The sequence below is a fragment of the Rhinolophus ferrumequinum genome, chromosome 18, assembly GCF_004115265.2.
Source record: "Rhinolophus ferrumequinum isolate MPI-CBG mRhiFer1 chromosome 18, mRhiFer1_v1.p, whole genome shotgun sequence".
Lineage (NCBI taxonomy): Eukaryota > Metazoa > Chordata > Mammalia > Chiroptera > Rhinolophidae > Rhinolophus > Rhinolophus ferrumequinum.
The window spans coordinates 49,492,592-49,520,501 of record NC_046301.1 but is presented as its reverse complement, the minus strand read 5'-3'; the positions used below and the strand labels follow the sequence as shown (position 1 = coordinate 49,520,501).

At 58.1% G+C, this 27,910-nt stretch overlaps 1 protein-coding gene across 9 annotated transcripts; it reads left to right on the top strand.

Annotated features, from left to right (window-relative positions):
• Positions 1-407: 407 nt before the first annotated feature.
• WIZ (WIZ zinc finger) lies at positions 408-25,317 on the top strand. 9 transcript variants are annotated; one of them, XM_033134433.1, is made up of 13 exons: positions 408-578; positions 1,943-2,206; positions 7,154-7,226; positions 8,832-10,954; positions 11,935-12,258; positions 16,244-16,414; positions 17,335-17,838; positions 18,872-19,270; positions 19,849-20,400; positions 21,488-22,015; positions 22,212-22,631; positions 22,925-23,120; positions 24,159-25,317. In XM_033134433.1, the coding sequence occupies exons 2-13, from the start codon at positions 2,002-2,004 to the stop codon at positions 24,316-24,318; spliced, it is 5,655 nt and encodes a 1,884-aa protein (XP_032990324.1). In that variant the 5' UTR covers positions 408-578; positions 1,943-2,001; the 3' UTR covers positions 24,319-25,317. The 9 variants fall into 9 exon arrangements, with proteins under 9 accessions (XP_032990324.1, XP_032990327.1, XP_032990328.1 ...); XM_033134434.1 differs by lacking the exon at positions 408-578 and adding an exon at positions 987-1,207; XM_033134435.1 differs by lacking the exon at positions 408-578 and adding an exon at positions 7,448-7,508 and having other exon boundaries at positions 2,180-2,206.
• Positions 25,318-27,910: the final 2,593 nt, after the last annotated feature.

The following is a 27,910-nucleotide window of genomic DNA, read 5'->3' as shown; positions in this document are numbered from 1 at the left end:
AAGGAAGCTAGTTGGGGACAGAGGGCTAAGGATTAGCAGAGTGGAGTCTCAATGACCTATGAGTGACCCATAGAACTTCTCTGCCCCCTCTCCACTCTTCTGGTACTATTAGTGAGCATAGCATTAGAAGAACCAGAGGGGTGATGAGGTACCATTGGGGGCAGCAGGACAAGAGTGTTGTTGTGGTAATAGAGCCTCTCCCTGGATTCTCAGGCCGCGTGGGCCCTTTAAGAGTGACCAGCCGGGCCACTCCCAACATGGCGCGGGCCTGCTGGCCGACCCCCCCCCCCCCGGGGGGTACGGGCGGGGGGGTGGGGGGGGCCGGGGGGCGCCCCAGACCTCCCCATCATGGCGGCGCGGCAGGGCTGTCGCGCTGAGGTCACGGCGGCGCGCCGGGGGGGCGGGGCGGCGGGGGGAGCGATTTAAAGGGACAATGTCCCCCGAGCAGTGGAGGCGGCGGCGGCTGCGGAGGCCGCGGCACCGGCACCGGTAGCGGCAGCCGCGGTAGCGACAGCGACGGCCGCACCGAAGAGGGGAGCTCCGAGCCCCGGCGCCTGGCCGGCGGCGCCGCCTCCCCGGTGAGGCCCGGCCCGGCCTGGAAGCCCGCGGGCGGGGCGGAGCCGGCGTGGGGAGGGGGAGGCCGGGCCGGGCCGGGCCAGGCGGGACCCCCTGGGGCGGGGGGCGGGGCGGGGCCTGCAGGGGCGGGGCCTGATCGGGGGCGGGGCAGTGCAGGTGGGGGGAGGAGCGGGGGTCTTGGGGCAGGTGTCCCCCCTACCTCGGCGCGTCCCGCGGGGTCTCCCGCCCCGAGATGCACGGGCGGAGGGCGCATCTCCCAGACCCTGGCCCCCCGAGGGGTGCGCTGGCGCGTCGCCACTCCCACCCCTGCGACCCCCCGGGGGCGTCCAGGCAGGAGCCCCCCTCCCCACGCTGCCAAAGTGCTCCGAAGTTGCGGTCCCGCCGGTTCCCCGCGGGCAGTGCCCACCGGGTGGACACCTGCAGGTGCTTCCTCCGGGCCTGGGCAGGGACCCCCGCCACGACTGCCAGTCCACGGACGGGTCCCTTGGGAGCCCCCAGGCCCCCGAGGGCAGCGCCTGCAGCCAGGCCTGGAGCCCCGGCCCCGCCCCGGTTGCCTGGGCCCGGCCTCCCCACCATCTCCCTGGGGAGGGCGCCTCATTCCTGTCCTTCACTTTCCGCCGTTACCTTGAAGGTATTTATAGGTGGAGAAGACAGCCCCCACCCCCACGGCCTCCCCAAGGTTCTCATTTCTGGACCAAGAGCCCTATGCATCCCTTTTGCCTGCAGACTATTGAGATCTTGGGAGGGTGGGATGGGGGAACCCAGGCTGGAGGTGCATGAGGGGTAATGTTGGGGGGAAGCGAAGAGGTTAATGCTGGGATCACTTGAGGCTGTGTGTGAGGGTGAAGGGGTTAATACTGGAGAACCCTAAGGTCGTGTGGGAGGGAGGGCTGGAATGTGGGAAAAGTGCAGGGATAATGATAGGGGGACTTGAGAGGGTATAGGATCAGAGTGTAGAAGTGGCCGGCATGCATGCCAAGGCATGGGCATAGGGTATATGAGTGCATGGATGTGAGGGCGTAATTGGGGAAAGTGCAGAAGGGAGGCATCTGGGAGAAGTGATAGGATTAATGCTGCAAGAAAACAAGGTGGCTGAGTGTGCACGTGTAAAAATGGATAAACTGGCAGCACAGGAGCTGTGTAGAGAGGTGTTATTGGTAGGGAGACTGAGGCATACTGAAAATAGGGACCATTCGGGGTACACTGTATGTGGCTAGGGCCTCAGCACCATTTACTTACCTCACCTGGCTGGAAGGGAAACTGAGGCACTGGGCAAGGGTGAGGACTAGGGCTTCAAGGAAGGAGAAACTAAGACAGCGTGAGTCCCTTTCCTACCTTCCCTAAGCACCTGTTTCTCTGCCCCCAGACCTACAATGCCTCACTGAGCCAGCCTGGCAGCTAAGTGGAGCCAAGCAGAGAGCATCCATGGATGGGCCCCTGGCAGGCGGCCTGGCTACCCCAGACCGTCCTCGAGGCCCAGAGAGACTGCCTGGCCCAGCACCAAGGGAGGACATCGAAGGTGGGGCCGAGGCTGCTGAGGGGGATGGTGGCATCTTCCGGTCCACCCATTACCTGTCTGTCACCAAGGAGAGCTCCCGAGACATTCTGGATGGCAGAGGTGGCATTTCTGGTAAGAAGGTGGGCCCTGTGGCCCTGGGAGAACATCCATCTCCGTGTTCCCGGGGCTCAGAGGGGACCAGGTCACCCAACCCAGCTGGGGCTGAGTTGGGATTTGGATTCTGCTTTGGTCCAGAGCCTTCTCTTTGCACTCTGTTTAGTTTTCCATGTTACAGTTGTGAAACACAGAGGCCCTGGGAGCCAATGACCTGACTAAGGCCCCCCAGTGGGTGGCAAGAAGCTGGGACTTGAATTCAGGTCTGTCTGGCTCCCTCCTCTGAGCACATTAATTGGGTCCAGGTGCCCAGCTTAGCATCCCAAGCTCCCTGTCCCAAGTTCACTTATTCTCCAAGTGTTCCCTGCCTCAGCAGTCTATCCTGGCTCTCTTGCTGCACTGTCTTGGTGAGTCCTGCCCCTGAGCCATGAGCCAAAACAGCTTGTGCCCTCTAGTGGCTCAGGAAAGACTGGGTAATCAGGGATGCCAGCTACCCGTTTTTGCCTCGATTTACCCAGCAAAAGGGGATCTCACACTGTCCCCACCTCAAGATTTGTTATGCATTAAATACTCAGCACCTACTACATGCCAGTCTCTGTTCCAGGTGCTGGGGGTATAGCCGTGAACAAAAGAGGCACAAGTCCCTGCCCTCAGGGGCCTGACATTCTAATAGGTGAGACAGACAACAAGTAACCAAATAAATAATGGCAGATAGTGACAGATGCTGTGAAGGTATTCCATGGAGTGACAGGCCTCGGGAAAGCATCCCCAAGGGTATGGAATTTGAGTGGAGTATGGAATGAATGGGGGGAAGGGCAAGCCGCATGGAGGGCATGGCAGGTACAAAGATCCTGTGGGGACGAGGAACCTGGCATGTTCAAAGACCAGGCAGAAGCCTGGTGTAGCTGAAGAGTGGTGGGGGCAGTGCAGGCTGATGGACCAGATACATCTCCCTTCGTCTCCTTGACCTGTCCTGAAAGCCTTGGTTTCTAGGAACCTGCAAGCACCCCGTTAGTGGTTTCCTACGTACCAAGGCCTTTACGTGATCATTTCATGTCATTCTCAAAAGAACCTTGTGGGGTAACCTTGATTATTATTATCCCATGTTAAAGATGGGGAAACTGAGACCCTGAGGAGTTAAGTTGTCCAAGGTCACAAAGCTAGTCAGTAACCTGCCTTGACAGCCATCATCCTTAACCACCATGCGCTGTCAAGGTCTCCTTGACCTGCCTCACTCACCCTTAGAAATGCTCGTGATGCCCAGATATTTACAGAGCACCTTCTTGGGTCTGGGCACAGCCAGTCACCCAGCACACATACCATCCCCACCCTCATGGACCCTGCCATCTGGCATTAGGGAGACAGACCAGCCACAAAGTGTGATGACAGTTGCTGGGGCTGCAATGGGGGAAACGTAGCTTGGCCCAGCCTTTAGAGGCATCCAGGAGTCATGGATGAGGAACAGTGAGTCAGGCAGTGAGCGCCACATACGCAGTAGTATGGAAATGATTGGTGGCACCTGAAGGTGTCATGAAGGGGAATGGCAGGGTGAGACCTGCAGAGTACCACCGCTCAGGGAACTTGAGCAATCCACTTCTCCAAACTCTTAGTAACCAAGGCCTAAAGAGGCAGAACTCTGTCCCAGGTCACAATGCTGGCTAGGGTAACCCCGGGACCTTGACTTTGTGGGATCCCCAGGGAACAGGCTCTGGGGTCCCAGGGTCCTCTCTGGGTCTGATTCTGAGGAATTGGGTGCTTCTTCTCTACCTGGCAAAAGCCCCAGGTAGGTAGATAGGTGAGTCCTCAGTCTCCCCAGGGAATTAACCAGGGGCCAGTGCATGTGCCTGGGAAGGATGGGAATGTGGCTGCTGAGCGGTGCCAGGCCCACCCATAGCGGTGTCCCTGAGCAAACAGGGGCACGGGGCAGGGATAGCTTGATGTGGGGCCTCAGCCGGACAGTTGGAGGAGGGCCTGAGCTTCAGACATGGCGTTCTCCCCCACCCTCTGCTGCCCTCTCGGCCTGCTCAACCCCATTTTCCTGGCACGGGCACCTGCCCTAGGAGTCTTGTGATGTCTATAAATAGGAATAGTTTCTGGGGCTGCTGTTCCACCCCAAAGCCTGGGCCCTCCCTCAGCCCCACCCAGCCCTTGGATTCCCCCCAAGGGCACCCCTGGAATGGATACCTCCAAACTTCTCTGCCTAGACGTGAATGCCTTCACTGCCTCCTCTGTCCTCCAGTATGACTGTTGGCCTGGAGCACCCCCTGCCGCCTTTGCCCAATGCTTGACCTTTCTGGTCGGCCTCCCAGGTGCAGCCAAGGCTTGGGGGACTAAGACGGTTCACACGGATTGATGAAGAGTCTAATGCTTACCTGACATTGGAACCAGGGGGTTGGGGACAAACAGTGTTTCATTTCTGCCCTCACGGGGCCTTAGACTGGGGAGAAAATCAGAGCGTGGAGTGTGCGGGGGCCTGAGGTTCCGGAGCCAGCCTCCAGCTTCCAACCTGGACATCTCCGAGCCAGCCTCCATCTCCCTGGGCACTCCCACCTCCTTCCTTCCCCTCCACCACCGCCTCTCTGGATGGAGCATTTACTGTGATCTCTTTGGCACCAGTCGCCTGTCCTGTAAGAATGGGTCAGTGGCTGTTCTCACTATACAGAGGAGGAAACTGAGGCTTGGGATGGGAAAGGCACGCCCTTCTGGTCACCACTGGGACTTAAACTGGGATCTGTCTGACTCCACAGTCTAGATTGTTGGCCACTCTGCCATGCTGCCTGGCTTGGGGTTCAAGCTGCTCACGGACACCCTTGTATTCCCTCTCATTTTCGAACCTCTCGGGGACCTGAGAAGGCGGGAGTCCATGATGACCTCTTGACATGGCCACTACCAAGGGCTGCATCCTAGGTGCCTTGTCTGACGCATAGGGACTTCTGGATCCCCACTGGCTGGGTGAGGCCCCCGGCCCCCAGGTGTCTTGGATACGGGGCCCTGCTTGGCCTGCTTCCTTCAAAGTCACTGCCACTAAAAATAGGAGCCTCACTGGAGCTGCTCAAAGAGGCCAACACGGCCCTCTGGCTCATGGAATTCTTAGACAACAGCAATCGCAGAATCATCGAATCTGGGACACCCAGAATCTCAGAAGCTTGGGGTCCCAGAATCTCAGATGCAGGACACTGGACCCTGAGACTCGTGGCTATGCTGGGGCCTATTGCCGGTGAAATTGGTTGCCCACTCCTGAGAAGCTCATACCTCTGAGGCTTGTGGTCTTGCTCCCTTGGCTGGTCCAGGCCTGACTTTCCCAACCCTCACACCCTCTCCAACAGCCCACCCACCCCATCCTCCCATCCTGACACTGACCCGCGCATCCCAGCCACCACTGGCCTGGCCCTGTTCCCCATCCGTCTACTCCAGGAGTTCTCAAAAGGGGGCTGATTCTGTCCCCAGGGGACACATTGGCCAGGTCTAGAGACATTTTTGTTCGTCCTGACTGTAGGGCTGGGAGCAGGGGGCTGCCGGCATCTAGTGGGTGAAAACCAGGGATGCAGTTCAACATTCTGTAATACACAGGGAAGCCCCCACCAGAGAAGGACTGGCCCCAAATAGGAACAGCACCAGGGATGATAAAGTGCTCTGGACAATGAATTTCTATAACCCCATCCGCGTTCTCACCTTCCAGAAGCCACGGGACATGGGACAGTCCTAACCTTTCTCTCAGGCTCAGCAGAAAGACGCTTGGGCAGTGATTACAACCTTCTAACCCTTCCACGCATGGCCTCCCGCCAGTACTTTTAATTCTTCGGCTCCTGCCAGTCAGCTCTCACTGTCCTGGGCAAATTTGGTGGTGGGAGATTGGAAAAGGAATGAGCCCCGGCACTAGTCCTCTTTCTGGCTCTTCTTCAAATTGAAGCTAATCCAGCAATTGCATCTGCCAGGCTCTGGACGGGGTGCAAGTTCCCCCAGTGTGTTAACCTTGGCCCAGGCCTTTGGCGGGAGCCCCGACTGGCACGGTTGCCGTGTCAGTCAGGGCGGCAGCAGAGGAGGCACAGGCCAGGATCCCTGTGGTCGCTCCAGGCGTTGGCTCCACAGGTGATAATGGAGAGTTGGCTCTATCTGTGTAAGGGGTCCCAGGAGGGGATTTGATTCTAGGATGAAGGCCTGGAATGGGGTGTGGAAGGCAGGGATGGGATCTCCGTAGCGAAGGCTAGAGGGCTGAGCTCTAGCCGGGCTCGTTCATCATCGGGCCAGTATCGGCTGAGCACCTGTTGTGTGCCAGGTGCTGGATGCTGCCGTGAATGAGGCTGAAAAGGTCCTTGCCCTCGCGGGTGCTTACATGCTAATAGGAGACACGGGCAAGCAATCATTCAGAGAAGGAAGCAGGCAGTTTAAAGAGTGCTACGTGAGAAATGAAATCAGTGATGAAAGAGAAAACCATAGGACCTTACTTTAGCAGGTAGCGAGGGAAGGGCTCGCCAGGGCAGGACTAGCCAGTGCAAAGGCCTTGATGCCAGAAAGAGTTAGGTGGGCTTGAGGCTTCGGGAGCAGTCAGGGCTGAGTGAGTGAGGGACAAAGAGGGAAGTGAGGCTGCAGAGAACTGCCAAGGTCCAACCTCGCAGGTCCTTGTAGGTGGTGGTTGGGAATCTGGCTTTTATTGTAGGTATGAGAAGCCAGGTGGGTTTTTACCAGGATGTGACTTTTCAAAATCACCGTGGCTGCCCAGCAGGGACAAAGAGAGGAGGGTTGAAGGCAGCAAGCCCCTGGGGCCCCCCAGGAATGCTAAGGGGACTCCTCCAAGGAAACCCCTTTCAGGTCTCAGGAATGTAGAGGCCAAAGGCCTCTCAGGGGAGAGGGGTAAGGAGCCGGCAGGGCCCTCCCAAGGCTCCCTGAAGGGCTTCTGGAGCTGGGGTTAAAAGGGCCCCGGCCAGGGGGACCCCAGCCCCTCAGGGTCTCCCCTCTCTGTTGCAGACGGGCAGCCCCATCCCGGCCTCAGCGAAGCCCTCCCCCGTGCCACCTCCGCCACCCATCGGATCAGCAGCTGGTGAGTGCCATGCTGGCCCTGACCTCAGGGAGGGCAGGGGGGCAAGCAGGATGTGCCCAGGCCCGAGAGAAGCCCCTGGGAGTGAGAAGGGGACAGGAGGGAATCAGGAGGCCAGGCAGGAGGAGGTGGCTCCTGGCAGGCAAGCCCCTGGGTGTGTGCAAGGGGTGGTGGCGGGGGGACTGGGATGAGCACAGACAGTCAACTCTCATTATCCCTGCCAGGACCAGAGCCAGGGGGCCAGGAACCTGGAGGTTGGACCCTTGGAGTCCTGTTCTCTGCCAGGTGACCCTTAGAACCACGCCAAGCCTCTCTGAGCCTCAGTTTCCTCATCTGTAAAGTCCATAAGATGCATCTCACAAACTTGCCTTGAGGAACCAAGGGACGTTGGGTAGGAGCAGGAAACAACAACAATGCTGACAGCAGCGACCCTCTATTAAAAGGCTTGGAGGGTGCCAATGCGTAATAATAGACATATTAGGATTAATAACAGCTCCCTGTTATTGAGTGCTTACTGTGTGCTGGGCTCTCGGTCCCACTGAATTGTTGCCACAGCCCTGAGGCCATGGTCCTGTTGGTATTGCTTTTCACTGATAGGGCTTAGAGACGTGACCCTGTGATTTGCGCTCATCCTCTCAGTGTGATTGGCAGCTCCCGCCGTGAGGCAGGATCTTGAAAATGAAGGGAGATGGATCAGGAACAGTCATAGTAAGAACCCACGTTAGTCCTGGGCTGACCGGGAGCCAGGCATCAGGCCAAGCAAAGTGTTTCCCCAGCACTGAGTTGTGTCATCTTCACCTTAACACTTCATATGGTCAAGGTCTCCTGTTGAAGGGCTGTGGTTGGGATTATTTAGATAAGCACCTGCCATGTGTTAAGGTTTCTTTGATTACAGATATGAGAGAGCTCCTTAGAGGTTGCATAAGGGTGGGAAGCTCCTGGTTCTTGGGACTTGTCCCATTTTTAGGATTGGAAAACTGAGGCTCAGTGACGTGGCCTTGCCTCCCCCTCCCCCAAAGGCGGTCAGGGTCACTGGGTCCAGAGGCTGAGTGGCACTGTGCACCTCTCCTGACTCTGCCCTTCCAGGATGGGAGATATGGGAGGGGGGGTGCAGGGGCGGGGAACTGCATCTCCTGGAGCTGCTCATGCCATAGAGTTTCAGCAAATTTGCTGGAAAGGTGAATCTAAATAAAATAAACCACCCCAGTTTGTGGAGGACTAAGATAAAAGCAGCCTGGAGCACAAGTCAGAGCCTTGGACCCTCCCAGGGGACAGATGAGAGTTGACTGTGCCACCAGACTTGGGGGCACGCCTTGTGACTCCAGTGTGGTGTCTGCATACTCCCCCACAATGCAGTGGGTCTGGGCTATATGCACAGGTGCATCCTGGGAGCTGAATCTGGATTTTAATCCAATGGCTCTGGAAGGGTCCACATGTACTCCCCCCACTTCCCCACCCTCACCTGCACACTTCCGGCCACTGTGAGGTCGCCCTGGGGCTGAGTCTCTGAGGCCTGTCTTAGACTGCCTGGGAGGACTCCCCTCCCCTGCCTGAGGAAAGGAAACTGAGGCCCATGGCTAACCTGTCCCCATTGGAACTTCCTTGCAGCTGCTGGGATGGAGGCAGCCTGGACTTCCGGCCGGGTTCCCCACCACCCCATCTCCTGGGCCACTTCCCTGGCCTCCCTGATGGCCGGGGGCCCTGGGAGCACCCTCTGGTCCAGGAAGCCAGGGAGGGCATCCCATCTGAACGGAGGTTTGAGGACTCCGTCATTGTGAGAACAGTGAAGCCCCACGCTGAGCTTGAGGGTTCTAGAAGGTTCTTACACCACCAGGGTGAACCGAAGCTCTTGGAGAAGTCCCCCCGGGGCCACCCCAGGTTAGACTGGCTCCAGGATGAGGATGAGCAGGCCCCATCGCGGGACTCAGGGCTAACCTTGGACCTGCCGCCCCCGCCGCCACCCCTCACCTCCTTCAGGACGGTGCTGGTGCCTATAGAAGATGCCATGAAGACCTTGGATGTGGCCGTGGTGGGTGCCAGAGAGCACTTGACGGACCTGGAGGGGCTGGCCCAGCCATCCGCCGAGTGGGGCCTGCCCAGATCTGCCTCCGAGGTGGCCACGCAGACCTGGACAGTGAATTCGGAGGCCTCTGTGGAGCGGCTGCAGCCAGTGCTGCCCCCGGTCCAGACAGGGCCCTACCTGTGTGAGCTGCTGGAGGAGGTAGCCGAGGGGGTGGCCAGCCCAGATGAGGACGAGGACGAGGACCCAGCTGTGTTCCCGTGTGTCGAGTGCAGCATCTACTTCAAGCAGAAGGAGCACCTTCTGGAGCACATGAGCCAGCACCGCCGAGCCCCAGGCCAGGAGCCCCCGGCTGACTTGGCCCCCCTGGCCTGCGGTGAGTGTGGCTGGGCCTTCACCGACCCCAGTGCCCTGGAGCAGCACCGGCAGTTGCACCAGGCCTCTCGGGAGAAGATCCTTGAGGAAATCCAGAAGCTGAAGCAGGTCCCGAGCGCTGAGGGCCGGGAGGCGCGGCTGCAGTGCCCCAAGTGCATGTTTGGCACCAGTTCCCCCAAAGCCTTTGTGCAGCATGCCAAGCTGCACGTGCGCGAGCTGCCAGGCCAGGTTGCCAAGGAGCCCTTCGGGGGCGGCAGTCCAGGCCCTGACACTATCGGCTATCAGCCCTATGGAGCCTCCTCGGGCCTCAGTGCCTGTGTTTTCTGTGGCTTCCCAGCACCCAGCGAGAGCCTGCTCAGGGAGCACGTGAGGCTTGTGCATGCCCATGCCCACTGGGAGGAGGATGGCGAGGCTTTCGAGGAGGATCCTGCCAGCCAGCCTGGTACCAGCCAGGATGCATACCCCCGCTTCCCCGAAGCCACTGAGGACGACTTTGGCAACACTGAGCCGCTCTTAGCCCCCATGTGGCGGGAGAACCCTGCTGAATACGACCCCAGCCTGGCCTTTGGCCCAGGCTGCCAGCAGCTGGGCACAAGGGATTTCCCACTGTCAAAGCCACTCCCTCACAGCTTGGTCCAGAGGCCCCTGGGAAGGCCAGCATTTCCCTCACCACTAGCATCCACCCCCTATTCCTTAATGCCCAGTAGAAGCAAAAACGCTATTCACCTGCAGGGTCTCCCAGCCCAACTGGGGGACCTGAGGCACCCCTGGAGTGATGATGAGGAGGAGGAAATACAACTGGCCTCAGAAATGGACTTTTCCCCTGAAAGTGGGGTCTTTCCACTCCCCACTGTCCCCAGCCTCATCCCAGAGCCAGCCCTGGAACTGAAGCGGACTTTCCGAGAAGCCCTGTGGTCAGCGGGGTCCTCACCATCACAGCAGCAGCAGCTCCGTGCTATGGTGCCAGTTGTGCTGGTGGCCAAGCTGGGGTCCCAGGTCCTGGCTGCAGCAGCCAGGGCGCCCCCAAGGCTGCAGCCAGAAGAGCTGGGGCTCGGAGGCACCCACCCCCTGGACTTTCTGCTCCTGGACGCACCACTGGGCGGCCCGCTGGGGCTGGATGTGCTACTGGATGGGGACCCAGCAGTGGCACTGAAGCATGAGGAGCGGAAATGCCCCTACTGCCCTGACCGCTTCCACAATGGCATTGGCCTGGCCAACCATGTGCGGGGCCACCTGAACCGCGTGGGCGTCAGCTACAATGTGCGGCATTTCATCTCCGCTGAGGAGGTGAAGGCCATCGAACGCAGGTTCTCCTTCCAGAAGAAGAAGAAAAAAGGTAGGGGGGCTTCACTCCAGCACCCACCTCCCTCGGAGGCCCCCGAGACACGAGGCTGGGCAGCTGAGTCTGAACCAACCAACCCTCACTCTAAATCCTCCCATAGTGCCAAGTGGGGTGAAGTCGGGGCCTCCCCTCTGGGAAGACCTGGGAGCAGCGACAAAGGCCACCGCGTCGGTGGAGGTGTGGGGACAGTCCCATGCCCTGACCCTTCCAGCACCTGGAGGAAGGAGTATAGGCAGAGGAGTCAGCCCCAGGCAGGGGATTTCATTGGTTCCTTCATTCAACAAATATTTATTGAGTGAGGTCCCCTCTGTTCTGGGCACTGGGGCCACAGCAGTGAATGAAACAGCAGTCCTCCTGGAGTCACAGCAATGGTGGGACCCTGGCCGGCTTCAGAACCCCCGGGGCTGCCTGTGAGGTATGCAGAGTCCCGGGCACCAAGGTTCTGATTCCAGAGGTCTGTCTCCAACATGAGTGCCCTGGATGGTTCTGATGCTGACAGATCCGAAACCCACTTGGGGAGGTGCTGGGATGGTGTTTGAGAAAATGCGCGTGCACATGCACTGGAGATGAGGGGCAGGGGAGGACAGACAGAAACCAGGCAGTTAGGATGTTGAGGGCTGTGATGAGGAAAGCTTGTGGAACATGAGCTCTAGACACGAGAAGGGTCTTCATGGAACACTCACCCAAATGCTTGCAAATCCACAATTGAAGAAGTGTTTGAGGGTAGGGTTCCTGATGCTGTGTGAGGGGGGAACGTGGGAGGTCAGTAGAGAAGGCTTTTTGGAGTTGGGGGACACAGGAGCTGATGCAGGCAGGAGCGTGATCTGCAAAGGGGAAGGGAGGCATCTATGTGAGGAGCAGTACCAGGTGTGTGATACTCAGAAGGTGAGCTGCCCTGGGAGAGGGGAGTGCTGGGGCTGGAGAGTTGCCCCCCTTTCCCTCCCAGGTAGTCCATGTCCTGTCTCTCTCCACAGTGGCTAACTTCGACCCTGGCACCTTCAGCCTGATGCGCTGTGACTTCTGCGGGGCTGGCTTTGACACGAGGGCCGGCCTCTCCAGCCATGCCCGGGCCCATCTGCGTGACTTTGGCATCACCAACTGGGAGCTCACCGTCTCGCCCATCAACATCCTGCAGGAGCTGCTGGCCACCTCAGCTGCCGAGAGGCCCCCCAGCCCCCTCGGCCGTGAGCCTGGGGGGCCGCCTGGTGGCTATCTGACCTCCCGCAGGCCCCGCTTACCTCTCACAGTGCCCTTCCCACCCACCTGGGCTGAGGACCCTGGGCCAGCCTACGGAGATGGTAAGGGGAAAGAAGGTGGGCAGCTGTGGAGCCCTGACCCTTCTCAGGAGCCCAGAGAGTTGGAAGGATGGGAGGGGGGCAGCCACTCCTCTTTCCTGAAAGTGTTTCTAGTTACTCTACAATGTACGTTGACAACTGTCCTCACAATTTCCCTACCACTTAGGGGCCACTTCTGTTTTAGTCAAGGGCTGACCTAGGGCTCCTCCTGAATCCAGTTTCACCCTGCACTGCCTGACAGTGATTTTAACATATGCTTACTGAGCTCTAAGGGCCAGATACTGTTCTAAGCACTTTACAAACATGAACTCGTGTACATCCATCCTCATGACAACCCTATAAGGTGGGTATGATGATCCCCAGTTTGCAGATGAGGAAACAGGCAAAGAGAGCTTAATTAACTTGCCCAAGGTCACACAGCCAGAAGTGGTGGAGCTGGGATTTGAAATCCCAGGCAGGTCACACTCCAGATCCTTGTTCTTAATAACATCGTCTATCTAGAGCGGTGCTGTTCGGTAGAACTTTCTGAGATGATGGAAATGTTTTCTCGATATCTGTGCTGTCCTACAGGGTCACCACTGGCCACATATGGTTATTGAGCACTTGAAACGTGGCTGGTACAGAATTAATCTGATCCTATTGGACAGTGTGGATCTAGAATCTACATTCTAGATTTTCAGTGCTATCTACTTTGTCCGGCAGCATTGATAATTGTTCCCATAATTGGGTGCTTGCTGTGTACTAAGGTTTCATGTATTCTGCAAAACAATTCCATGGGGCTAAGGATTGTTGTGTTCCTGTTTTACGGATAAGGAAACTGGGTCATTTGTTTTGCCACAGCCACAAAGCAGCAGAGCTAGACTTCTGAACACCATGTTTGGTGGTCTCTCCAGTGAAAATGGCTTGGGAAATCCAGAAGTAATATTTTGGTGAAGGGGCCTGGGGCTTGGAACTGTGGAGTGAGCGGAAAGGTGAAAGACAGCCTTGCAAAGCCTGACTTTGTGGGAGCCTTTACTGAACGTCAAGGCAGAGAACTCGGCAGTGAGAAGTAGGTAGGCTTTGGGGAATGGAGAAGGTGCCTGAACAGGAGGGACTGTCCAGGGGCTGCTTGGGTCTGAGGCTTCCTTCTATGTTTCTTCCGTCTGCAGCTTCCAGGATGGTACCTACATCTGTATTCTGGGATCGGCTGATGCCGTCTACAAGCCCCCTTACCATTGAAGGGCATTGAAGGTCTGCAGAGTGGAGGGTGGGGCTATCAAAGCCCCCTTTCCTCTTTGGACAAAAAGACCGAGGCACAGAGAGAATAGTGGCTGGTTGAGGTCACACTTTGGGAAGAGGCAGAGTGGGGACATTACCTCAGGCTTCTTGCCTCTGCTGAAACTGTCCTGTGGGCATTCAGCTCCCACACCTGGCTAGGTTTGTGAGGGCTCAGGGGTGGCTGGGAGGCACAGTTGGCAGTTAGTAGGTTCCAGCTCTGCCCCTTTCTTTCTCTGTCACTCCCACAGAGGCCTGAAGGTCAGGCTCACACCCCTTACATACCCAGCAGCCAGGTTCAGCTTTGGCTAAGCTATTTCCACCAGAAGACCAATGTGCTAGCCCCCCAGTTAGTGCTGAGGGAGCAGGCCAATCAATAGGGTGTGATCAGTCTTTCATTGAACACCGAGAAGAGGGTGCGGGAACAGTTCTGGAGTGTTGAGTAGATAGATCCTGGAAGCTTGGCCTTGAGGAAGGATGTCCAAGATTAGGGCTAGGTCTTAGCATTGGCCCTACGAGACTCTTAGAAGCCTCTACCACCCCTTCCCTAAGTGGGCTGTACGGGGCGGGTGCCAGGTTGGGGGCGGGGCAACGGTCAGATTCTGGCTCCACCCAGCTGTCAAGGAACAGCTGGGGGCAATAGGGTTGGTGTTAGGGAGACGCAGGTTGTGCTTAAAATGTGGTGCAGGCTGTGTGGGGAGTTCTGTGGATTGCGGGACAGTGCCGTCAGCATGATGTTGGGCGGGTCCTCGTGGTTGGGGATCGGGGATTTTTCAGGATCCCCGACCCGGAGGTGAAACTTCCAGGGAAGGGAATGGAACAGGGTCCTGGGGCACGTCCTAGCTCCGTCCGTCGTGGCGGAGCCTGGATGCTGTTAAGACGGATGCGTGTGGACGGATGATTCCCATCCTAGCCTTAGGGCTGTCTGGGGTGGGGGAAAGTTTCCCAGCCCGTCGAGGCTCAGGCTGGAGCGGCCGTTAGGGGCCGCGGGGTGCACGGCGTGCGTGCATCCACGAGCCAGGGTGCGGCCGGGGCCGGGAAGGGAGTTTCACTCGCGGCGCTCGGCGCTCGGCCGGATTCCCTGGGCGCGCCCCGAGGGGCGGGGCAGAGTGGGCTCGGCGGCGGCCGGGCTCGGCGCTCGGCTGCTTCCGCCTGGGGCGGCCGCCCCGCGTGCGCCGGAGCCAAGATGGCCGCCTCCACCGCCCAGTGCCGAGTGACAAAAGCGGAGAGCAAGGCGGCGGCGGGGCCGCGCGCGGGAGGTGCCCGGGAGCGCGCGCCTACGGGGGCGCCGCCGCCAGGCCCCCCGAGCCCCGGCCCCGCGGCCCTCCCCGTGCCGCCGCCGCCCCCACCCCCGCCGCCGCCGCCGCCGCCGCCGCGGGACGGGCCCAAGGCCGAGCCGGAGCCCGGGCCCGGGCCCGCGCCCGCGCCGGGTAAGAGCCCGAGCCAGGGAGGGTTCGGGGAGGGCAAAGTCGGCGTCCCGCCCGCCCCCTCCCGCCGCCGCCGCTCCTGACGCCCGCCGTCCAGTCTCCGGACTCCCCTTCCCCCAGACCCTCCAGTCGCGTGGGGCCCCAGGCCTCCTGTCGCCGCTCGCAGGGTCCCGGGCTACAGAAACAGTCTCCGCTGCCGCCCCGTGGGACCCTCGCCCCGTCTGACAGATGCCCCTTGCTCCTCTTGGAGCCCGGGAGCGTCCCTCACCACAGTTCCGGTCCCTGCTGCGCAGAAACCCACTCCAAGTCACTTCAGCCCTGACACGGTACCTGTCCCATCTGACAGACGCGCCCACTTCACCCGGAGACTTTGACAAAGTCCTAGGTGTCCCCGTGGTCCCCTCTGCCTGCCTTTTCCTCGCTTCAGTAGGACTCACACTGAGCAGGGGACCCGCCGGCTACCCGCTCACACCACTGAGTGCCTCCAAGGCCCCATCTGACACACAGTTCCTTCATCCTCAGAGCGATGTCCATTCTCTAAGCGCTAAACCTGGGGCTCAACAGTTCTCTCAGTCCTCTTCTTCTGAAAACTTAGACTATGAAAATGCACCTTTGCCTCCCAGTCCTCATACACACCTCACCCAGGGAAGCTTATTAGCCTGGTGGATGCTTCACAAACTTTCTACAAAGTTCTGTGAGTCCCATTCCTCCTGTCTCCAGTCAGATCTCTGCTGGTGCAGGCAAGCTCTCTGTTCTCACCTTACCCCACTTAGGGCTCAGCTTGTGATCAGTAGGCCAGCTTCCCTCCCTGCAGTTGTCTCTGCAGCCCCAGCTCCAGCTGTCTTGTCTGGTTAGAGATTTCCCACAAGTCCTTTGGAGCCTACTCCCTGTCCTTGGCTCCCCACCATTGCCTCTCTGGCCTCTGACCCTGGCTTTCTCTTACTGAATTCCCCTTCTGACCGCCCCCACCTGTCCCCAAGACTGACAGATGCTCCTCTCCACAAGTTCTGCCCAGAGATTTTCTCTGAGATCTCCTAGGATGGAAGTCTCAGAATTGCACTGTGTCCCCTCACCTGTCTGTGTTTGCTGTCAGTGGGCAGCCTTGATGTCCCTGCGTCATACTGGCGCTGGGGGTTATGGATGGAAGCTCAGCTTTTGTTGAGTGAGTTGCTATCCAGAGTGAGAGCAGGCACCAAGGATGAGGAAGAAGGCTCCCCCCCATGCACACACTGCCCCCACTTTCAGTCCTTCTGAGGGTAGACAGCCCATGCCTTGCCTGGGCTGAGCCTGTCTTCCCAACCTCACAGGCCTGGGTTCTGAGGAAAACGCCATGGTGGCCATGGACTTGGGCTCCCCCCCGCTCCCCAAGAAGAGCCTGCCTCTCCCTGGGCCCCTGGAGCAGGTGGCCAATCGGCTGAGCAGCAAAGTGGCTGCAGAGGTTCCTCATGGCAGCAAGCAAGAGCTGCCGGACCTCAAGGGTGAGTGGTCCAGTTGGCAGGGCGGGGTTGCTGGCCAGGCTGGTCACACAGGGAGCTCTTGGGCCTGGGGATTAATGCGGGGCCCCAGGTTGGCCACAGCTCTCTCTCCAGCACCCCAAGGCACCAAGGAGACACCCAGCTGTCTTCTCTCTTGAGCTGCTGCTGCCCTGGGTACACATGGCCTTGAGCTTTATCCTCACTGGACAAGGGAGGGGCATCTGAAGAAATGGTTATAGTTGTCAAGGGCTCACACTCAGACCCGTTCATTGGCTGACTTTGACCCTCGTTAGCTGTTTGATTCTTCCTCATGACACTTCCTTGTCTGTGCGTTGATTCTCAGGTCCTTACTGAGTAGTGACAGGCACAGTGCTGGCCCCCAGGGACGTGAGAGATGCAAAACAGACCTGGCCCTTGTCCTTGGGGTCCTGTAGGTGGGAGCAGGGAGGCAAAGAAGCAGACAGGCAGGGATAGGGCTCTGCAGAAGAGGGTGCAGGGCACCACGAAGACCGTGACTGAGGCCTCCATCCCAGCGTTTAGGGCATGAGTTGAGTGGCAGAGGATGGCCAGGACTTAGCTCTGTGAAGCATGTGGCTGGCAGATCAGCAGTTCTGTGAAAACCTGTTGCCAGGACACTGGTACATTGGAGATCTGAAAGGTGTTCTGCTGGCTAGACCACAGAAGGACTCTGCCTCTTGCTATGTGCCCTTGGACACAACTCTTCCACTCTCTGAGACTCATTTTCCTTATTTGCAAACTGGACAGGCCAATTCCCACCTCATTAGAGTCATTTTAAGGATCACAGGGGCTTGACAAAAGCAAAACCCTTGCAGGGAGCCTGGGTGAGGGGAGTGGGAAGGGGGGGAGAAGTGGGAGAACAGGGCCTCACAGCTGGCTCTCCTGGCCTCCGTCTCGCCCTCCAGCCCAGAGCCTGACCACCTGCGAGGTCTGCGGTGCCTGCTTTGAGACACGCAAGGGCCTGTCCAGCCACGCACGCTCCCACCTGCGGCAGCTGGGGGTGGCCGAGTCCGAGAGCAGTGGTGCCCCCATCGACCTCCTCTACGAGCTCGTGAAGCAGAAGGGCCTGCCTGACACACCCCTCGGGCTGCCCCCGGGCCTGACTAAGAAGTCCAGCTCTCCAAAGGAAGTGGTTGCTGGGGCTCCCCGGCAGAGCCTGCTGACTCTGGCCAAGCCCCTGGACGCCCCAGGTGTCAACAAGGCCATCAAGTCGCCTCCTGGCTTCTCAGCCAAGGGCCTGGCCCATCCACCCAGCTCCCCACTCCTCAAGAAGGCACCGCTGGCCCTGGCGGGCTCCCCTACCCCCAAGAATCCTGAGGACAAGAGCCCCCAGCTGTCCCTGAGCCCCCGGCCAGCCTCCCCAAAGGCACAGTGGCCTCAGTCTGAGGACGAGGGGCCCCTGAACCTCAGTGAGTGTGGGTCCCAGGAGCTGAGGGAGGTCCCGGTGTTGGGAGGGCCGCGGTTCAAGTTGGGCTATAGGGCCCAGGGTGGGGGCACTGGGGGCCACAGCTCCTCTGTGCTGGGTCGACTGGGTCAGAGTGTTGGTCACGGTGCTGCGTCTCCTGTTGGGCCGGTCGCCCTGCATAGTATCACCTGTCTCCTACTTTACTTTGTTGTTCTTCCCCTAGAGGCCTGGCTGTGGCTGTTGAGCCAGCCAGTATCACCCTTTCCACTTAGGGACAGCTTTTGGCCTTTGCTGGGCCTGAGGGTTGGGGCAGTAAAGGGAACCAGGGTTCCCATGGGGCATCTTGGGTCCTGCAGGTAGACAAGTGGTCCACCTGACAGGTCCCGTGGTTGGCCCTGTCTTCTCATGCTCCTGCCTGTCTGTTAGTCCTGTGCAGAGGCACTTCTGACTGCCCAGGGTGGAGCCATGCCTCTGGGCTGCCTTCAGGCCTGGCTAAGACAGTGTGGGAAGAAACCCCTAGGCGCGGTAAGCAGGTATAACTTGAGCAGCCCTTAGGAAGTCAGGCCTTCCCACACATTGGTGGCCCTTAGAGCTTGGGGGTGAGCCCAGGGTCTGGCCCCCTGCCCAACGGGGCACCCCAGTTGGCACCTCAGGTTCCGATGGTTTGCTGTGCTTTCAGGAGCAGGGCCCTGAGCAGGTGTGCCCTCAGGTGCACGCTGTTTTGTACCTGCCACCCACCCTACCTAGCTCCTATAGCTGGGGTCCCAGGGACAAGGTCCTGGGAGCATCAGATTGACCACTGGAATTGGGCCATTGCCTCCACACGCTTGAGCTCTTTACACTCATCTTGATGCCGAAGGCCGAGGCAGGGAGCAGGGCTTCTTGCTTCCCAGAACCTCTTAAAAATCAACCTGCAGCATGAGTCTCAGCCCCTGTATGGCCTGGGCAGCTGAGAATCACACCAGGCCCTCCTGCCTCAGTCCCCCAGGGCCAGCCAAGGTGGCGGCCGTGAACCCCCCTGTGTTTTGTCTCCGCAGCTTTAGATAGTGACGGGGGCAGAGAGCTGGACTGCCAGCTGTGCGGTGCCTGGTTTGAGACCCGCAAGGGCCTGTCCAGCCACGCCCGCGCCCACCTACGCCACCTGGGCGTCAGCGACCCGGACGCCAAGGGATCCCCCATAGACGTGCTCCACGGGCTCATCAGGAGGGTCGGCGTCCAGAATCGCCTCCCACCGGGGCGCGGCGTGCTGGCCCAGCTGGGGCGGCCTCCTCCCACCTCCACGGCCCTCTCCTTGCTCCCCCCCACACCGCCGGCCAAGAAGGCCAAGCTGAAGGCCGCGGGTGCGGCCAGCCCCTGGGGGAAGCAGGACCTCTCGGCCGCCGCAGCCGCCGGCATTTTCTGGGCCTCTGATGTGGAGCCGTCTCCTCTCAACCTCTGTAGGTTCTCGCTTCAGCCGCCTCCTCCTCCCTGCGGGCCCTGGAGCCCCTCCCGGGGGGGTCACGGCTCCCTCCCTGCTGGGGCAGGGAGTAGACAGGGGCCCTTGGCAGTGGGCTGGTTCTGCCCAGAGATCTTATTGGCAGTCGGCTGTTAGGCCCTCTCTCTTGGCCTTTGACCTCCATGATCGTGACCTTTACTGAGAATGAAGGCCAAGGGTGGGTGCTGCCTGTTGGTGTGGAAGGTGCCCATAGTTGTCCCTGGTCTGGATGGCAGGTGGCACTTAGGCTGCCACTTCCTGCCCTCCCGTCCCTGTCCTTGTTGGGACCCGCAGAGTCGTGGAGTCTTGGTTCCATCCTCCTCCGCCAGGACTGAGGGCCCATGGCTCTGGAGCCTCCCCTTGCTCCTGCCAGGTGTCTGGCCCCTGTCCCGTTCCTCAGCTCCCTGCCTGCACCTGCCCTCCACCACCACCCTAGCCTGTGGGCGTGCCGTTGTCCACACCCAGCTGACCAGGATACCCACAGGTGATGCCGCTGACGTTGCCCATGGTGCTAACTGCCCCTTTCTCCTCCTGCTGCAGCTTCTGGCCCAGAGCCAGCTCGTGATATCCGCTGTGAGTTCTGCGGCGAGTTCTTCGAGAACCGCAAGGGCCTGTCCAGCCATGCACGCTCGCACCTGCGGCAGATGGGGGTGACTGAGTGGTACGTCAACGGCTCACCCATCGACACGCTGAGGGAGATCCTCAAGAGACGGACCCAGTCCCGGCCCAGTGGACCCCCCAACCCGTCGGGACCCAGCCCGAAAGCCCTGACCAAGGTGATGGGCAGCGGAGGTCCAGGCAGCTCACTGGAAGCCCGCAGCCCTGCGGACCTTCACCTCTCACCCCTGGGCAAGAAGTTGCCACCGCCACCAGGCAGCCCCCTGGGCCACTCACCAACTGCCTCTCCTCCTCCCACGGCCCGAAAGATGTTCCCGGGCCTCACCACAGCCTCCCTGACCAAGAAGCTGAAGCCAGAACAAATGCGGGTGGAAATCAAGCGTGAGATGCTGCCAGGGGCCCTTCACGGGGAGCCGCACCCATCAGAGGGTCCCTGGGTAGCACCGCGGGAAGACATGACTCCCCTGAACTTGTGTAAGTGTGACCCTCGGGCAAGGCAGGGAGAACAGGTAGGGGGGTTACCTTCCCTCCTCTACCCCGCCTTGGGGGTACCCAGAAGGCCCAGGGTTGAAATGGAAGGGAGGATACATGGGTCCAGTGAACAGGGGACTAGGTGTGCAGTCCTGCTATGCAGACACCCAGCTGAGCTGCTGCTTGATTTTCCTTCATACATTCAGTGATGACAAAAGAATTTCCTCTTGTGCTATCTTCAATCAATTGGTAGTGGCTGCCAACCAGATTCCCAGGGAGAGTCTGTAGGGACCAATTAATGAAGTCTGCCATTGGTAGCAGTAGAGACCCATCAGAAGTGGGTGTCTAAACTGTGTCTGACACTTGTGGTCGCTAAGTTTGACATTTGGAGCCAGGTTCAAGTTAGGATCTTAGCTGTTCCACAGTCTAGCAATATGTGAAATTGGCAAGTTTCTTCTTTTGGAAGATGGAGATCAGAAAACCCCACTCTACGGTTTTCTGAAGTGGCACTTAGCACAATGATGTGCCTGGTTAAACAAAGTTGTGTGTGTGTGCAGTAGTTGTAATGTCCCTGCCACTCACTTCCCTTTCATGCAGTCCGGTTGGCTGAGCTCCTGCTGCGTGCCCAGCAGGTGGGATGGCCCAGCCCTGGCCTTAGCACTCATGTGATTTCATGCCACATGTTCTGAACTGCTCTGCTCCACTTTAGGCCCTCACAGTAATACTAGGAGGTAGAGGTTTCCATCCCCATTTTGCAGAGGAGGAAACAGGCTCAGAGAGGGGAAGTGGCTTGCTCAGCGTCACACAGGGTCACAGCCACGCTGGCATTTGAGCCCAGGATCAAGGGAGCACTTGCTCCTTAACATGTCACCATGTCGCAGTCATCTTGAAGCCAGCTAGAATTTGAGGTGACAGAACAAGCAGAAAGGCTGGATGTACATAGGACCCTTGGAGGCAGATGAGAAAGCAGGTCATTTGGGTCTGCGGGTGCATGGATGGAGCAGCAGGGCACTTAACACTGGCTTTAAGCTTGGAGGCTTCCTGTCAGCAGCCACCTCCCTCTTCTGCCCCCTCCCCCGACCCTGTACAGCATCCCGGGCAGAGCCAGTGCGTGACATCCGCTGTGAGTTCTGCGGCGAGTTCTTCGAGAACCGCAAGGGCCTGTCCAGCCATGCACGCTCGCACCTGCGGCAGATGGGGGTGACTGAGTGGTCCGTCAACGGCTCACCCATTGATACTCTGCGGGAGATCCTTAAGAAGAAGTCAAAGCCGTGCCTCATCAAGAAGGAGCCACCGGCCGGAGACCTGGCCCCTGCGTTGGCTGAGGATGGGCCCCCCACAGCGGCTCCTGGGCCTGTGCAGCCCCTTTTGCCGCTGGTACCCATGGCTGGCCGGCCAGGCAAACCAGGAGCTGGGCCGGCCCAGGTACCCCGCGAGCTCAGCCTGGCACCCATCACCGGTGCCAAGCCCTCAGCCACCAGCTACCTGGGCTCAGTGGCAGCCAAGCGGCCCCTGCAGGAGGACCGCCTCCTCCCTGCAGAGGTCAAGGCCAAGACCTTCATCCAGACTGAACTGCCCTTCAAAGCAAAGACCCTTCACGAGAAGACCTCCCACTCCTGTAAGCAGTGGGTGGCAGGGTCCCGGGAGGGCATCTGCCAGGGCCTGCAGGGCCGGGCACTGCCTCATGCTCACCCACCCCCAGTGGGGGTCAAGGCACTAGTGGGAGGCGGGACTGGCTCCCGACCTGGGCGGTGCCTTCTGGGTACCCTTGCTCCTTGGGGGCTGGGGCTCAGCAGCGCCCCCTCTGCCTGCAGCCACCGAGGCCTGCTGTGAGCTGTGTGGCCTTTACTTCGAAAACCGCAAGGCCCTGGCCAGCCATGCACGGGCGCACCTGCGACAGTTCGGCGTGACCGAGTGGTGTGTGAATGGGTCACCCATTGAGACGCTGAGCGAGTGGATCAAGCACCGGCCCCAGAAGGTGGGCGCCTACCGCAGCTACATCCAGGGCGGCCGCCCCTTCACCAAGAAGTTCCGCAGTGCCGGCCATGGCCGCGATGGCGACAAGCGGCCGCCCCTGGGGCTGGCACCCGGGGGCCTGGCTGTGGTGGGCCGCAGTGCTGGGGGTGAGCCGGGGCCCGAGGCTGGCCGGGCAGCTGACAGTGGTGAGCGGCCTCTGGCAGCCAGCCCGCCTGGTACTGTGAAGGCTGAGGAGCACCAGCGGCAGAACATCAACAGTGAGTGTTGGGGGTGGAAAGTTGTGAGGGCGGCGGGCACCAGTGGGTCCACCCAACCGCCTCCCAGGTTCTCTGCTGTGCTTCTGCCCTGGAGTCACTTCTTCAGTTGCTCGTCCATTCTCTCATCCATCCACCATCCCGCCTGTCACCGGGGCCCGGTGGTATCCAGTCACCAACTGGCCTGTCTTACAAATCCCCACAGTGTCTGCTTATCACTTGCTGAAGGCAGCCACCTCCCTGAGGGCCTCACCCTCCAGCTTATCTCCCGTTCCTCTCCTCCCTTCCCACCTCAGAATTTGAGCGCCGACAAGCCCGCCCTGCAGATGCTTCTGCGGCCAGGGGGGGCGAGGAGGCCAATGACTTGCAGCAGAAGCTGGAGGAGGTACGGCAGCCCCCACCCCGGGTCCGGCCGGTCCCCTCCCTGGTGCCCCGGCCGCCCCAGACGTCACTGGTGAAGTTCGTGGGCAACATCTATACCCTCAAGTGCAGGTAGGAGGCTCCTGGGGGAGGGAGGAAGGGGGGGAAGGAGGCAAGGAGGCAGGTAGGCCACTTACCTGGAGTTTGGCTACCCAGAGCCTCTGAACAGGGTGGGCTGCTGGGAGTCTGGAGAGGGAGCCTCAAGAATGCCCTGGGGTGGGCTGGGTGCAGGCTAAGGGCTCCTCATAGACAGAGATGCCTCAGAGTATTGGGCTGGAATTCTGAGCTCTGTAGCCAGCAAGACCTTGACACTTAGCAGCTTAGTGACCTTGGGCAAGGACTTCCTGCTCCATGCCTCAATATTCCCACCTATACAATGGGGTTGATAGCAGGCCTACCTGATCGATTTGTTATGAGGATTAAAAGAGTTGAATATTTATAAAGTACTTGAACTGTGCCTGGCACATGGTAAGCCCTCGACAAATTTCTGCCTGATTAAGAAAAAAAATAGATCTTAGTTCATTCTTACCAAAGTCCAGGTAAACGTCAGAGGCCAGGAAATGGATTCTGGGATGTGATGGGGCCCCCTCAGGCCACACAGGCCAAGTCAGAAGTAGGATTTGAATCCAGGTCTCTGTAGCCATGAGCTCAGGTTTTGGGCCTGTGTGCTGTGAGACCTCCCTTAGGGCTGCAAGGGCAGGGAACTGGTGAGTTGGCTGCGAGTTAGTGCCCAAGCCCCCTTTCTGTAGCTACATCCTCTGTCCTGGAGCCTGGCAGGGCAGGATCTTCTTCTCTGTGTCCTCTCCCACCAGAGCACATGCTCTAGTCAGATGGCAGAGGTGCTTGGGAAGCTGGATGGCCCGTACCCAGCACCTGAGCCAGCAGACTATACTGAGCATAGAGATGGGGACTCCACCAGTACCCCCTGATGGGTAGAAATCGTTGTCTATGGGGGAACATCTGGCTTCTGGGCCACCTTCTTTCGAATCCGGGGCTTGCTTTGTCCACACTGAGCAGCAGCAGGTGTGCCGGATGCTCAGGGTATGGCCAGGGCTGCATATCTGCCATTTCTTCTGACACTGGCCACTTCTGTCTCTGTCCCCCATGCAGGTTCTGTGAGGTAGAATTCCAGGGGCCCCTCTCCATCCAAGAGGAGTGGGTGCGGCACTTACAGCGGCACATCCTAGAGATGAATTTCTCCAAAGCGGACCCCCCGCCCGAGGAGCCCCAGGCCCCACCGGCACAGACAACGGCGGCAGAGGCGCCCTAACACAAAAGCATTCCAGATTCCTTCTCATGCCACCTCTGTCTCCTCCTCTTCCGTCTCATTCTCCCTCTCCTCCCTCTTTCTTTTCCGTTCCCAAAGGAGCAAGCCAAAACCTCAAACCGGCACCCTTGGGGGCCGGGCACACTACAGCCGGGGCACCCTTCCCCCAGCCCAAGGACTCTGGGGCCATACCCAGGGCATCTTCCTTCAGCCCACGCCCACCCAATTCAGTGGGGGCAGCGGGCCAGGTCCCTGGTGGTAGGTGATCTGGTCACAGGGGAGGAAGGTCAGTGTTCCCCTGAGTCTAGCAGCCAGGCAGGCTCTGTTTGCCATCCGTGGCCATTTGCAAAGACCCCAAAGACCCCCTGTCCTGGTTCCTTCTTGCCCCCATGAATATTCTCTCACACACACGCACACGCGAACACACACACATACACACATGCACGCACGCACGCACCTCGTGAAACCCGGGATCTGCCCCAGCCCCCCAGTTCCCGAGTCAAACGACTACATCATGCCACGGTGCTTGCTCAGGGGAAGGCACACTCCCTCTGCGGGCCCACCAGGGCCTGGGAGCCCCCACTGAGCCCACAATGCCACGGAAATCCTTGTTGCCCCCCTGCCCCCCAGAGGGGCCTTCCCAGCTGGGAAGAGCTCAGAGCTGACAGCTGCCTCCTGCCATGTCCAGGCCCCCCAGAGCCTTGGGGGCTCCGGGCCCTGGAGGGGGTGGGGGTGGGGGTGGGACTGTCCTCCCCCACCTCCTCCCCCCTCCCTCTTTTCACTGTTCCTTTCTATGTATAGCTCCCTAGACCTTTCACTTTTTTAAAAATGCGTTTTGTGTAGAGAATAAGGAACGTGGATCTTTTTATTTTGCAATCCTGGGCCAGCTAGAAACCGGGAGCTGATCGATCTTTTAACTTTTTTCAGTGGCCACATTTTGGTTATCGATGTACCTAGAAGTATGTAAATTAGATTAAATTTCTCTTCTGGAAACACCCGGGGGCAGGCGGCCAGCGTGTGTTTTTCTGTCGAGTGGACAGGCTGGCATCGGCTAGCAGCTGGGGCTGAGATCAAGTAGCCTCTGCCCAGAGGCCTGAGTTTTCCCATTGGCTACCAAACTGACCAAGTTCCCAGCTGTTGGCCCTCAATGGCATGGCTGGTGGGGGGCTCCGGCCAACTGGTAAAGCGGCTCCTGTGAGCAAAGGAAAGGAACCAGGGCTCTGGGCAGCTGGTCCAGGAAGGGAGCCAGGATGGAGAAACGATTGAGGCCGAAGGGCCCTGGGATGCCCTGCTGGGGGAGAGAGGAGCACACAGCTGCCAGGAGCTTTCAGAGAGCTGGGACTGGCCCGCCCTCAAAACATGTGACTTGATAGGAGACATGCACCCTGCACCCCAGTAACACAAGGGGGAAAAGGGAGCTGCTGGCTCTTCTGCAATGTTATTTATTTTCTCACCCTGCAAATGTTTATTGAACATTTCTGAGATTTTTAAGAGATTTTATTGGCTCCTCCTTGTTTACTGCATGTGGTTTTTCAGCTCCTTGTTTTCACTTACATGGCCAAGGGCTGGAAAGTGAGAATGACCTCATGGGATGTAGACAGAAGAAGCCTGCCTCCTCAGCCCCCAACTCTTACCCTGGCTCCCACTGTGGCCGGGAAGGAGAGGCTAAGAAGCTGTGACAACATGCCCACGGGAGTGGTCTTGGTCCGCACGCTTGACTTTCTGCTCGTGGGAGGTCAGGACACATTCCTTGCTCAGTGGGGGAAGGCCACGACCATTGCTGTCCATCCCACACTGGGTGGGAGTGTCTGAGACTTTGAAAGCAGAGAGGGTATCTCTTGGGATGAGAACTGACCCAAAGGCACTTCTTTCAACTTTTTACAAATTAGTTTAAAAAGTGTTACAAGCTGGATATTTTGAAAAGTTCAAAAGATGCAAGAATTTATAAAGTAAAATGAGAAGCCCCTCCTTCCCACAATCGTGTAGTGCTAGCTGTGTGAGTCCTTGAAAGGGTCACATACATTCTTACCACAGAGGGGTCTTTTCCTAAAACTTCTGAGCATGTCCCTTCTTAAGCCATTGGGTCTCAGAAGCAGAGGGTTGGATGTTAAAATTATCAAATGAGGGTAAAATGATGGCTGTGGTACGTGTCATGAAGGAAGCTTCCCAGGAGAAGTGTCCAGGGGATTGCTTTAATTTGGAGGACAGGCAGGCAGATATCCCTGAGGGTGACACAAATGAGCCCCAAAACTGGAGTGCACATGAATCAGTTTTATGTGCTTCATATATGGAGTTTCTCAATGCATTGTAAGCCATGTCCCACATGGCAGCAAGTTCTGCAGAAGCCTCGTTTTTGGGGAAGGAGTTCTAACATTTTGTGGAGAATTCCAACCCTACAAAAGAATAGTACAATGAACCTTCATCTAAAATCAATTGTTAACTCATGACCAATCTCTTGAGCTGTTTCAGCTATAACCCCTCCACTCCCTCCTCCCCCTTCCCTGCCTGAATTATGGTGAAGCACATCCTGGTCATCAGATCAATTAATTTCTTAATAGTAGGTCATTATCACACCTTAAGAAATTGAGACTTCTCTAATATAAAGCAGCATGCTTTAAAACAAACATTTAAGTAAAACAGAAAAGTACATGTAATTGTATAGCTTGATGAGTTTTCACAAACCCACTTTACCATTTTCAGTGTCTGCAGCTCTGTCAAGTAATCTCTTAGAAGTTATGAGATGTGTCTGACAGTGGATTCCAGACATCCAGTGAGGGTGCTGAGGACAGGACTGGAGCCTGGCTGGGCCACTGCAGGATCTCTAAAAGTCCAGAAAGAACCAAGAGGGTTTTAGAAGGGGTGTTCCAGCTTTAACACTTAAGTGTCAAGGCTTTGACCAAATATTAAACTCCAAGTCTTAGTTTTCTTATTTTTTTAAAAAAGATCCTTGCAGGTATCAGGGAGCATTTGAGATGATAAACAACACATATTTATTAAATATATAATATAAACATGCTATATAAACATGTTATCATGTAACCATTAATCACAAAACATAACATTTATTTAGTGTACTCGGCATTGGACTGATTTCTTTATATACATTATCTCAGATTTGAATGTGAGATTCAGCATTTTGTGTGGAGATTAGTTTTAATTTTCATTCCAACATGGTTTTACCGAGCTCATTTTGGAGCTTAAAGCCAGAGACGTTAGAAACTTAGCAGAAAAGGAAAATTTAAAAAGTAAAACAAACAAAAAAAGAAACAGCCCAGGTTGGCACAGCACCCCGGTGGCAGAGCCGGGATTGGAGTGGTTTCCTCCGACGCAGATCCCGCTCCCTCTGGCGGGCCTTCTGGGCACAGGCCCTCCCCCCAGCCGGCCGCGCTTGAACCTCAGGTCTCTCCGTAGTGCATAATTCCGCCCCTTCGAACTCCACCTCCTTCTTTTAGCCAATTGTCGCGGTCTTGGACTAACAGGAGGCGGGATCAGGGCGGGGCTCTCATTAGATTGACATCATCCCTAATCATTAGTATGGGGATGCTCCGAGATAGACAGAATGGTGGCCCAATAGATGTGAAGCCAGAACCCTGCG